Raw genomic sequence first — 13,560 nt, forward strand, 5'->3', positions numbered from 1 at the left:
ATTATATTAAGTAGTTAACGGTGGGGTTACCATCATCCTTTTTGTAGTGACGAATCTTGTATGTGTTCCTAAGAAAAGGAATGAGTCCATTTTTCGAGGTCTCAAAAGGGTGTGGAAACACATAAGAACTCTTGAATGGAAATAGAGAGGAGATGTCGCTCAAGTTCCTTCGAAAATGATAAGATCTTTGGCACAAGAAGAATGGGTTGATCCGTATCATCTTGAATGGGTTCTGCTTCCTCTCTTCTTCTTTTTTAACAATACCGAGTTGGGTTCTTCTCCTACCAAACATGCTGAATAAAATTTTCTTCATGTAAAATCTACTTGATTTAGATCGGGAAAATCGTGCAGATTTTATAAAACCATGTGTTATGGCTCGAATCCGTAGTCAATCCTATTTCCAATAGGATATACACAGTTGATAATTGAATCCAATTTTTCCCATTATTTCCGTATCCGTAATAGTGAGAAAAGAAGGCCCGGCTCCGAGTTGTTTAGGAATAGTGGAATAGTGGCGTTGAGTTTCTCGACCACCCTTTGACTTAGGATTAGTACGACCACCCTTTGACTTAGGATTAGTAAGTTCTATCTCTCGATAGGTGCAGGGAAGGGATATAACTCAACGATAGAGTGTCACCTTGACATAGTGGAAGTCATCAGTTCGAGCCTGATTATCCCTAAACCCAATGTGGGGCTTTTTATTTTGACTTGCTCCCTTGCGGTGATCGAATGAGAATGGAAAAGAGGCTCATGGGATTGACATGAGAGGGTAGGGATGGCTATATTGCTGGGAGCAAACTCCAAGCTAATATGAAGCATATAAATACAAGTTATGCCTTGGGATGAAAGACAATTTCGAATTAGCTTTGTCCACAAAGAAGGAAGCTATAAGTAATGCACCTATGAATTTCATGGAGAGTTCGATCCTGGCTCAAGAATCCGCCCAAGGAGGGGCTCACGTCTGCTTAGCTAGTTGGTGAGGCAATAGCTTACCACGACGATGATCAGTAGCTGGCCCGAGAGGATGATCAGCCACACTGGGATTGAGACATGGCCCAGACTCCTACGGGAGGCAGCAGTGGGGAATTTTCCGCAATGGGGGAAAGCTTGACGGAGCAATGCCGCGTGGAGGTAAAAGGCCTACGGGTCATGAACTTCTTTTCTCAGAGAAGAAGCAATGACGGGATCCGAGGAATACGCACCGACTAACTCTGTGCAAGCAGCCGCGGTAAGACAGAAGATGCAAGCGTTATTCGGAATGATTGGGTGTAAAGCGTCTATAGGTGGCTTTTCAAGTCCGCCGTCAAATCCCAGGGCTCAACCCTGGACAGGTGTTGGAAACTACCAAGCTAGAGTATGGTAGGGACAGAGGTAATTTCCAGTGGAGCGGTGAAATGCGTAGAGATCAGAAAGAAAACCAACGGCGAAAGCACTCTGCTGGGCCGACACTGGCATTGAGAGATGAAAGCTAGAGGAGCGAATGGGATTAGGTACCCCAGTAGTCCCAGTTGTAAACGATGGATACTAGGCATTGTGCGTATCGACCCGTGCAGTGTTGTAGCTAATGCTTTAAGTATCCTGCCTGGGGAGTACATTCGCAAGAATGAAACCCAAAGGAATTGACTGGGGCCCGCACAAGCGGTGGAGCATGTGGTTTAATTCGATGCAAAGCGAAGAACCTTACCAAGGCTTGACATGTCGCGAATTCTCTTGAAAGAGAGGGGTGCTTCGGGAACACAGACACATGTGGTGCATGGCTGTCGTCAGCTCGTGCCGTAAGGTGTTAGGTCAAGTCCCGCAACAAGTGCAACCCTTGTGTTTAGTTGCCACCATTGAGTTTGGAACCTTGAACAGACTGCCGGTGATAAGCTGGAGGAAGGTGAGGATGATGTCAAGTCATCATGCCCCTTATACCCTGGGCGACACACATGCTACAATGGTTAGGACAAAGGGTTGTGATCCTGCGAAGGTGAGCTAACTCCAAAAACCCATCCTCAGCTAGGATTGCAGACTACAACTTGTCTGCATGAAGCCGGAATCGCTAGTAATCGCCGGTCAGCCATACAGCGGTGAATTTGCTCCTGGGCCTTGTACACACTGCCTATCACACTATGGGAGTTGGCCATGCCCGAAGTCGTTGCCTTAACTGCAAGGAGGGGGATGCCGAAGGCGGGGCTAGTGACTGGAGTGAAGTCATATCAAGGTAGCCGTACTGGAAGGTGCGACTGAATCATCTCCTTTTCAGGGAGAGCTAATGCTTGTTGGGTATTTTGGTTTGACACCGCTTCACACCCAAAAAAAAAGCAAGCCACGTCTGAGCTAAGCTTGGAGATGGAAGTCTTCTTTTGTCTCTCGACGGTGAAGTAAGACCAAGTCCATGAACTTATTATCCTAGGTCGGAACAAGTTGATAGGATCCTCTTTTTTACGTCCCCATGTCTACCAGGCCTGGGTGGCAACATGGGGGAGCAAAAAGGAAAGAGAGGGATGGGCGTTCTCTCGCTTTTGGCCAGTGGGGAGGCCTAGCCCGCATGACGGGCTATTAGCTCAATGGTAGAGCGCGCCCCTGATAATTGCGCCGTTGTGCCTGGGCTATGAAGGCTCTCAGCCACATAGATAGTTCAATGTGCTCATCAGTGCCTGACCCGGATATGTGGATAATCCAAGGCCATTAGCATGGCGTACTCCTACTGTTCGAGCAGGAGTTTGAAACCAAACTTCTCCTCAGGAGGATAGATGGGGTGATTCAAGTGAGATCCAATGTAGATCCAACTTTCTATTCACTCGTGGGATCCAAGCGGTCCGGGGTGACCACCACGGCGAGAATCCATACATCCCGTATCAGTGTATGGGCAGCTATCTCTCGAGCACAGGTTGAGGTTCGGCCTCAATGGGGAAAATGGAGCACCTAACAACGCATCTTCACAGACCAAGAACTACGAGATCACCCTTTTCATTATGGGGTGACGGAGTATCGTACCATTCGAGCCTTTTTTTTTCATGCTTTTCTCAGAGGTATGGAGAAAGCAGCAATCAATAGGATTTCCCTAATCTTCCCTTCCCAAAAGGAAGAACGTGAAATTCTTTTTCCTTTTCGTAAGGACTAGGAGATTGGATCTAGCCATAAGAAGAGAAGAATGCTTGATATAAGTATAATATACATAACTATAACTCATTTCTTGGTCTTCGACCCCCTCAGCCACTACGAACGCCCCCTGATCAGTGCAATGAGATGTGTCTATTTATCTATCTGTTGACTTGAGATGGGAGTAGGTCTGAAAAAGGATCTTAGTGTGTCTAGGGTCGGATCAGGAGGGTCTCTTAACTAATAACTAACACCTTCTTTTTTCTTGTCATCGGAGTTATTTCACAAAGACTTGCCATTCATTGGTAAGGAAGAAGGTGGGAACAAGCACACTTGGAAAGCGCAGTACAATAGAGAGTTGTATGCTTCGTTCGAGAAGGATGAATCACTCCCGAAAAAGAATCTATTGATTCTCTCCCAATTGGTTGGATCGTAGGTGCAATGATTTACTTCACTGGTGAGGTCTTTGGTTCAAATCCAAGATGACCCAGCTGCGCCATGGAATAGAAGAAGCATCTGACTCATTCATGCATGCTCCATTTGGCCCGGGGGATACAGCGCAGTTGGTAGAGCTCCGCTCTTGCAATTGGGTCGTTGTGATTACGGATTGGATGTCTAATTGTCCATGAGATAATGATAGTATCTTGTATGTGAACCGGTGGCTCACTTTTTTCTAAATAATGGGAAAGAGGACCGAAGAATGCCACTGAAAGACACTACTGAGACAAAGATGGGCTGTCAAGAACATAGAGGAGGTAGGATGGGCAGTTGGTCAAATCTAGTATGGATCGTACATGGACGATAGTTGGAGTTGACGGCTCTCCTAAGTTTACCTCATCTGGGATCCCTGGGGAAGAGGATCAAGTTGGCCCTTGCGAACAGCTTGATGCGCTATCTCCCTTCAACCATTTGAGCGAAATGGGACAAAAGGAAGAAAAAACCATGGGCCGACACCCTGTAGGAACTACGAGATCACCCCAAGGACGCCTTTGGCATCCAAGGGTCACAGACCGACCATATACCTTGTTCACTAAGTGGAACACATTAGCTGTCCGCTCTCCGGTTGGGTAGTAAGGGTCAGAGAAGGGCAATCACTCATTCTTAAAACAACATTCTTAAGACCAAATAGTCGGGCGGAATAGGGGGAGAGCTCTCCGTTCCTGGTTCTCCTGTAGCTGGATACTCTGAAACCACAAGAATCCTTAAAATGGGATTCCAACTAAACACCTTTTGATTGATTTTGAGAGGAGTTGCTCTTTGGAGAGCACAATACAATGAAAGTTGTAAGCTATGTTCGGGGGGAGTTATTGTCTATCGTTGGCCTCCATGGTAGAATTAGTCGGGGAGGCCCGAGAGGTGGTGGTTTACCCTGTGGCGGATGTCAACGGTTCTAGTCCGCTTATCTCTAGCTCGTGATCTTAGCCGATACAAAGGTATATGATAGCACCCATTTTTTTCAATTCAGCAGTTCGATTTATGATTTATCATTCATGGACGTTGATAAGATCCTTCCATTTAGCAGCACCTTAGGTCAGTATGGCATAGACCTAACATTAACGGCGAGGTTCAAACAAGGAAAGGCTTACGGTGGATACCCAGGCACCTAGAGATGAGGAAGGGTGTAGCAAGCGACAAAATGCTTCGGGGAGTTGAAAATATATACAGATCCAGAGATTCCCAAATGGGTCAACCTTTCGAATTGTTGCTGAATCCATAGGCAGGTAAGAGACAACCTAACGAACTGAAACATCTTAGTAACCAGAGGAAAAGAAAGCAATAGCGATTCCCGTAGTAGCGGCGAGCGATATGGGAGCAGCCTAAACCGTGAAAACGGGGTTGTGGGAGAGCAATACAAGTGTCGTATTGCTAGGCGAAGCGATTGAGTACTGCACCCTAGATGGCGAGAGTCCAATAGCCGAAAGCATCACTGGCTTACGCTCTGACCCGAGTAGCATGGGGAACGTGGAATCCCATGTGAATCAATAAGGACAACCTTGTAAGGCTAAATACTCCTGGGTGACCGATGGCGAAGCAATACGTGAGGGAAAGGTGAAAAGAACCCCCATCGGAGAGTGAAATAGAACATGAAACCGTGAGCTCCGAAGCAGTGGGAGGAGAATTTGTTCTCCGACCGTGTGCCTGTTGAAGAATGAGCCAGCAACTTATAGGTAGTAATTTAATATCTGATTGCGTTCCTATTAAAGAATGAGTCAGCGACTCATAGGCAGTGGCTTGGTTAAGGGAACCCACCGGAGCCGTAGCGAAAGCGAGTCTTCATAGGGCAATTGTCACTACTTATGGACCCAAACCTGGGTGATCAATCCATGCTTAGGGAGTTTTTAGGGTAATTTTAGAGCCCCAAACTCTTTGTGATCATGAAATAGACGAAAACATAATAGTACAACAATACAATACTACAATGAGTAGAATCACATAACATATTTACGGATCAGATTAAAGAATTAAGTCACTGACCATTACTTTACAATAACTAAATATATAAGACATTTTAAGACCTTAGTTTCATTTTCATATAAGACTTAACTCATTAAGATATCACATAATCAATTATTTATCAAATAAACTAAAAAAAAAAAATAGAATATCAAAATAAGACACATTGTACAAAAAAGAATACGATATATGCTCAATTTCATTGTCCAAGTGAGGAAAATATTCAATTAATCACCAAAAAAATCAATCTTTTAACTACAAACATGTAAATATATTGTAAAAGACAAAAAAAAAAAAAGTAAAAGAAAAAATACATGATTCATAACATAATATGTTGTAGCAAAATAAAATCCAAACCCTCTTTCAAATATGATAATAATTTAAAAATATCAAAATCAAATTGTTATCAGTGCAAACCTCGTCTATTGGGTCGCTAAAAGTTCTCAAAATCAACTACTAGAAGCTCTAAATCTACCAACGAACTGCTGCCTTCGTTTTGGGAAGAAATCCAAAAAATAAAAAATTTATCGATCTTTCGATAAATCACAAAAGAGTAGTTTTTGGGGAGTTTTCTCACCCTAAAGGCCACAGATTTTCTATTGGGGGTTTAGAATACACCCTACAACCCTTTCCCCTCCTTTTTAGGGGGGAAAAATTCCATTTTTTATCCTCACCGAGGATTTTTTTCTGCCCGCCTGCAAGTTGTCATGGGGCGGCGCCTAGGCGGGCGCCCAAACAATAGTGTCTAGGCAGTGCCTTGACTGCCTAGGCGGGTGCAGCGACAAGGGGTGCATAATGACCCCGCCCAAACTGTGCCTAGGCGTTTTTAAATTTTTTTCGCCTAGGCGGTAGGGCGGTCGAATTTTCGAACATTGACCATGTCTCAAATCATACCCAAGCACCACCAGATTGAGGTATCCTATTACAACAAATGAATAAGAATGAATATATCATTGCAAAGGGTTCTCACACCACCTGGATCAAAACCATGGTCTCAAAGTAAAATAGATTCAAAAGATCGACAATCTTTCCCAACCCCCAAAGCTTAGCCATTGAGTTTCAATTAGTAGTGAAACAAGCAACTGGAAGATTAAAAAGTAAAATATACCATCCACACTTCAGTGGCTTGATCAATGAGAAGAAAAATCAACAACAAAAGATCAACGGGGTTGACAATTCCATTAACCCACTAGATTAACTGCTAGATGACCCATATATAAATATAAAATGCACATAAGGAGAAATGTAACCATCGGATTTGGAGAGAGAGAGAGAGAGAGAGATTTCACAGGGCCCTAGCTCAAGTCAGCCTTGGCCCATCCCAGGCCTGGCCCACTTAAGCCCCTAATTTTGAATTAGGAGGTGCTTGGTTATAACAAAAGAGAGTAAAGACACATGCATAACTAACTAGGGGGATGAGAGGGTGGATATGCGGGTGGTTATGGGAGAGAAAGTGGATTACTAGTTGGTTACATGACTGTAACATCAAAGACACTTGTTTTGCTTCATGTGATGGCAAAGGATCTTTAAATACACCCAAGTTTTGGTTCTTAGACTCTGATACTATATCTTTTTTTGTATGTTTGAAACCCTAAGTCCTTTTACTTAAGAGTGGCCGATATCCTACCAACGACAACTAAATTCATTGTGGCAGCAGACCACCAATACCTAGAGGAGCATACATGGAAAAATCGATGCGAGTGTAGAAGACAATTAGGGGCAGTGTTATAGTGAATCAAATGATTTATGGGTATAGAGGACTTTCCAATGGAAAAGCCTACAAATGTGATGGGAATTAGTAATCCAAGTTTAGCAAGAGACAGAGAGGAGACAATATAGGATGATCTTGGCGTGGAGCAAAAGAAAGATGTTGGCTCAGTTGAAGAGGAGGAAAGATCTTTATTGACACTTCAGCTTTGAGCAAAATATCTACTGCCATGGTGGGTAATAAAAAGTAATAAGTTGCTCATGACTGACTTAAATAGTGGACCTATTTTACACTAACCATACTTGACTGCCATGCCACCTGCTAGCTTATTTAATGATAAGGAATTTTTTTTTTTTTTGATGAAAGTTAACAATGATAAGGGATATATTTCAAGTATACTATACAATTATTTCATTAAAAAGTAAATGTAGTGACATGCTTGTGCCGTATCGGCTTTTCAGCTGTAGTACTAGACATCCTAGATATGTGTTGGATATGGACACTCATAACAGTGCCCATGTAGCACTGCTAAGCAGAGACCAAATCTTTAAGCATATGACCTCAAGAACTTTGAATGGGAATTGCAAAAACAAGGTTTGAAGGCTGGGTAGGCAGACATTCTTAACAGATTTTAAAGATTATTTGCATATTGGGCATGTCGTTTCTTCATTTTCATAGAGAGACGAATGGTAACGCAAACTCCAAGGCATGACTTTGTTGCTTAGGAAGGTTAGATGTTTGGGGCATTTTGCCCCCTGTAACCTTATCATTGTTATTTACTCATGGACTAGTTGCCCATCATTAATAATAATCATCTATAACATATATATAAAAAAAAAATAAAGACAAAAGGCAGGTCAGGCAAAAAGTGTGTGTGACTTGACTTATAAAAGGGCCAAGTCCTATGAACTGAGAAAAATACCAAAACAACAGGTAGAGCCATGAGGATTGCAGTTTCCAAGGGCCTGAAAGGGTATTGTACAGTATGTATTATGAAGAAAAGCGGCTCTTTCAAGTAACATAATGACCTGAAAGTATAATTTAGTGAAAACATCATGATCTGAAAAATAAACTAGTAAAAGTATAAAACAATGAATAACCATGCTCAAGAGGCAAAGTGACAAACTTCCCAACAAGTTTGCACCCTTACTAGTACTTCCTAACATAAGTGGCCCCGTTTTTCTCTCTCTCTCTGACAGATAGTGACATGGAAAAGAAGTATTTCCTTCTGTGAATTAATTACTTCATCAGCACCCAAATATACACAGAAAAAATAATTCAATATACAACCATAAAAATGTTTATAATACAGCTATAAACTTGTACAGAAGGCACATACACACAAAGTGTTGTACTAAAGTGTCCTACTAAAAGATATTTCATCATGCTGTAGTTGCAGTTAGTTGATCAAAATCAACTGATCATAGCATAACGATCATGATAATAGGTAACAATACATAGGAATGCACATTACATGCCAAAGGAAAAAATATAATTCCAAATCCTCATGATAAAAGTAGTACCTGAGGCCACCACCACTGACAGGGGCCTCATCAAATTGAGACCCACTTGAAGAGAAAACACAATTGAGATAACCCATGATTGCTCAAATCGATAAAACCATTCCAGTGTACTTCAAAACATTGAATAGTGACTCCCTGGGATGTGTAAGTGCAATTTTTGTGCAAGTAAAATGATCAGAGTCTAACCCTACAAGAAAGACCACACTCCACATTAACCAATCACAACACAAATTATGCATAAAATAGAATAAAATTCAGAATATAGAGCTGAGAACTATACACCATGCTATTTAAGCAAAAAATCTGCATTCAAGAGGAACAAGTAGACCTAAGTGCAAGTTAAAAATATGAAAACTACAAAACATAGTGAGTTCATAAACTGGTTTATGGTCATCATTAAGATACTCTTGGACCTTAACCATGACTAAACTATTCAGAAATTTTCTTCTTCTTTCTGATAATTCAGTGCAATTTACATATTTTAGAAAGGTGAATACATTTATCAACAAGATGGAGATGACACTGGAAATGATAAAGTAGAGATCCCTTGGACTTTAAAACATGAAAGAATCCTCACTTTAAAGTAGTAATGGTAAGCCTTGAGAGCAATTTAAGCATTATAAAACTTGGGATCTCCAAAAATAAAATAAAATAAAATAAAATAATTAAGGGGAACTTATCAAAATGCACCTAACTTTTCAACAAAAAATAATTAAGGGAAACTTATCAAAATACACTTGACTTTTCAACAATTTAACAGTTTACTCTTTTTCAAAGATTCCAACTCATGTTCATGTGTTATTTGATGCGTATTTTGAAATTAAATCAAAAGGTATGGATAAAATATAAACTCTTTATTTATTATATGTATTTTGATAAATTTCCCAAAAATAAAAAATCTGCAATCAAAGTGGTAACATAATTGACCATCAAAACCCATACATCCGTATGGTTCATGAACAAGTACGAACAATAACTGAAATTGCACCATTTTGCAACTCGCATGTGAAAATTGAAACTTTTTGGCAATACAGGACATTTTTTTATAACAAATGACAAACTCTTCTACCAATATATGTGAAACAGAGTTGAACAAAATGGTCAGCACGTCTTCAATTGGGAAAAAGAATAAAACCTATTTGTTATTGAGAAATTCAACCCCTTATGTACAAATATGTGCACCCCACAAGTAGACATAGTTTGCATTATGACAAAAATGAACTTTTAGTAGTTGATAACATATATTTAAATAATCACATAGATAACCAAGGTACATGCACAAATACATTGCACAAACCTATATGGAATATACATGTCATAACAATGCTTAAATGATAAAAAAGAAAATTGCAAGCCCAAAAGATACCTTAAACAAAAACAGAGAGAAGAATTCACCAAGATATGTTTCCTATTTTAAAATGGGAAGAAAAAGCAGCAAAAATATGTAAAAGAAGACAGGAAACATTGAATAAAAAAAAAAACCCTAAAAAATATAATAAAACCCAAACAAATAGAGAAAAGGTATAGACGTGAAGATATATGAATAAATGAACTAAAATTATGAACTACTAAATAGAAAAGAATATATATTTATTTAGGAAGGAAGAAAATGAGAAGAAAATTGAGAAAACAACAGTACGAAAGAAAATAATCAAAATAGACATACCCAAAGCACAGGGGAGAAAATAACAAAACTATGAAATAGAAGATGGAAAAGAACATATATTTAATGAAGAAGTAATCGAAAGAAAATGAGAAAACGACAGTAAGGGCGAATAATCAAAGAAGACATACCCACAAGACAAGGGAGGAGAGAGAAAATATTAGAGGAAAAAGCTAGAGATAAAGAAGGAGACATCGGCTGCCGGTTCCAAAGAGGACATAGCAAAAACTGTGGAACCAATTGATATCAATACTAATCATGAAGGAACTTACCAATCGCAAAAAAGAAAGGGTTTACATAAAAAGAAAGCTTCCAAGAAAGGAAAAATAAGTAAACAATTACACTTCAACAGTAGATACTAAAATATAAAACAAGTGGAGAAAATGATTCATAAATAACATAAGAAAGACAAAAGACAAAATTCATCAACCTTATACTAAACGCAATAGCAAAAAAAAACAAGGGATATAAAAAACTGAGTGAGTGAATTATGTACAAGAGAAAATGAAAAATCAGGAAGCAGACAACTTGAAAATTAAGAACCATTTAGATTAACTGTAAAGCATTAAAAAAAAAGAGTAAGACAATATACTATAAACATAAAACGTAAATTAAATAAAGTACAAAATGATCGGATACGTAAGTAAAATGGAAAAGCAAGAATATAAGATGGAGAAGAAAACGATGTGAGAGAAATATACCGGCAAAGCAAGAGATGAAATGCGATCATGTGTCATCTTATAGAGATGGATAAGGTAATTCACTCAGGGGGGGAGAGAGAGAGAGAGAGAGTAAACGCTTAAAACGCAAATGATCCTAAACAATCAATCCTTCCAATTGCCAATCAGAACACAATTATTTTCTCATACATTAAATGGATCAACGAGCAGCAACACGCATTGAATCGCCATCAATTCAATCACAATTCAGAACATATAATAAAAAATCAACAACTAGAAATCATAAATCCATATGTACATAAAATTCACAAGTTTCTGATAAAAGAAGCAAAAGGCCATCGCTAAATGCTCTGATCATTGAATTCATCAAATATGACATAGGAATCGCCATGGATCTTCCAATAAATAACAAAAAATTGAAATGAAATAAAGGATGGGAGAGAAAAAGCTTACCTGTAACGCTTAGAGGATTTTAGAGTGAGAAATAGAAGATAACGATGGAGAGAGAGAGAGAGGAATTAAGAGTATAAGATTTTAGACTGAGAAAAAGGGGGATAGAGAGAGGAGAGGGGCAAAGCGCATTCAGAGGATTTCCAGACGTTCTCGACACGAAAATTTGTAACAACTCGGCGGAAAATGGCAAAAAGCCTTTTACCGAACGCGAGTGATTTCATCGTTGATTATAACAACTTTTCTCGACCGTTTATTTTCTAAGATTTTCAAGTATTTTGTTGTTGCGTTTGTGTACGAACTATGTAGTAGTATGTTTTAAATTATAAATTTTATAGTCAGTGATAAAAATAAATTTTTTTAACAGGTTTCCAGTTTTTTAGATGCTTACTTCTATAGTATAAGGAGCAACCCGATACAAACCTCACAAGGCGTGAGAAAAAGGCGTCCCTCTGCACACTACTATTTTATTTAATTTTCTCTTCATATCTCCTTAATTTTCTCTCAATATCTCTGTCTCATTAAATTTTTCTCCCTATCTCCCTAATGTTGTCTTCATATTTTCCTTCTACATTCTCTTTAACCATAGGAGCCCTATTTATTCTTATGACATATTCACCCTTAACTGGGCTTAATAATTTAACCTAGATATTGAATATTTTTTTAGCAAAATAAAGTAAATTAAAACGATAGAGTAGGCATTTTCTCATTTATTGTAGGTACAAAAAGAGTTGTATCTTAATGAACAAGCAGCTCGGGGTTGGTCAGTGGGGAATGAGTAAGTTTATATGATCAAATAAAATGATTCCATGATCAAAACATGAACCTAAAAAAATTTAGGTTTCAAACTGCGGCCCACTTTTAATGCTCGTTGAATACTAAAGAAGTTGGCACTGCATGTGGAGGAGAATCCAATGTAATATATGAACACAGGAGTAACCTCTCAAATGCCATATCCCATGAATGTGTTGTAAGGGTGAGATATGTTGTGTCAAAGTGTTGTTTTAGTATCCGAGTGGATCAATGTGTTGACTAAATTCCGTAGGTGCGAAATCAGCTACCAACTAGAAAAAATATCATATTCGTGATGCTGGATCGTATACAATGACAACATCCCATAAATTTTGGGCCTAACTTTTAGAAAACCATGTGTGGTATTTGTATGACTCAAAATTTCACACACACACACTCTCTTTATCTCAAAAATCAATCCAAAAAAAAGAAGAAAAAGTTCAATTTGTACCTTAGATATTGTCAAAATAAGTTCTCTTCAACAAAAAATCTAAGACCATTCATTTTGGTGAATTTCAAGATCTTAGCCTTTAGAAACTCAAAATCTTTTTTTTTTTTTGTTTTTTAATATTTTTGATCTAATGATAATAAAGCCATCTAACAAAATTGAAAAAGAAAAAATCCATTTGAAGCCTAGATCTAAGCATCTTATCAAAATGGACGGCCTATGTTAATTGGGATAAAAAAATATTTTTTTTGTTCCATTTTCAAATTTTTTATTCTTTGCGATTGTTCATTAGAATGAAAAGAGTTTATATTTCAAAATTTGGATCAAACAAATGACTCTAACAAGGTTTTCGAAGATTGTTACATTATATTACTATACAACCGTTGCATAAAATCACTGCCCAATATCATATTACTCTACATTGCTATGTAATTTCCCTAGACCAACTCAATCACACTTTTCATTTTCAATAGTGATTTTTATGATTTAACAACCTATTAACAACAAAATCACTTACCAAAAAGCAAATTCATAAACACTCCACAGTCTCTTCAATCTTCACCTCCTTATATAAAAACTCAAAGAAAGTTGTATGAGTCCCAATATTCGGATTTTTTTTTGGTAATTCAGTGGGAAAGACACGCCCCTATTTGTTTTTTCAAGTAGATTAAGAATTAGTTTTTTTTTTTTTTTTTAAGTCATTAATGGAGTGGTGCTAGTGGTGAGAATGAAAACTACAAAGTGGTAACTAAAGTGTG

The 13,560-nt window shown here is 38.6% G+C and overlaps 1 protein-coding gene across 10 annotated transcripts in view; it reads right to left on the minus strand.

Moving 5' to 3' along the window:
* The window catches only part of LOC18430969 (putative protein phosphatase 2C 59), a 24,490-nt gene extending 12,744 nt beyond the window's left edge, over positions 1–11,746 (minus strand). For 6 of the 10 annotated variants that reach the window (XM_020665232.2, XM_088853441.1, XM_011623838.3 and 3 more), the window contains exons 1-2: positions 11,566–11,746; positions 8,770–8,956 (exon numbers count right to left, since the gene is read on the minus strand). In XM_020665232.2, coding sequence (XP_020520891.1) covers positions 8,770–8,846 — 77 coding nt within the window. In that variant the 5' untranslated portion in view covers positions 8,847–8,956; positions 11,566–11,746. The remainder of the gene's footprint in view (positions 1–8,769; positions 8,957–11,565) is intronic. The other 4 variants (XM_006841108.4, XM_088853437.1, XM_088853440.1 and 1 more) reach the window with 2 other exon arrangements.
* Between the last annotated feature and the right edge of the window lie 1,814 nt (positions 11,747–13,560).

Source organism: Amborella trichopoda, chromosome 12 (assembly GCF_054954075.1).
Source record: "Amborella trichopoda isolate Santa Cruz 75 chromosome 12, AtrichopodaSantaCruz75HAP2 v2.0, whole genome shotgun sequence".
In the NCBI taxonomy this organism is placed as follows: Eukaryota; Viridiplantae; Streptophyta; class Magnoliopsida; order Amborellales; family Amborellaceae; genus Amborella; species Amborella trichopoda.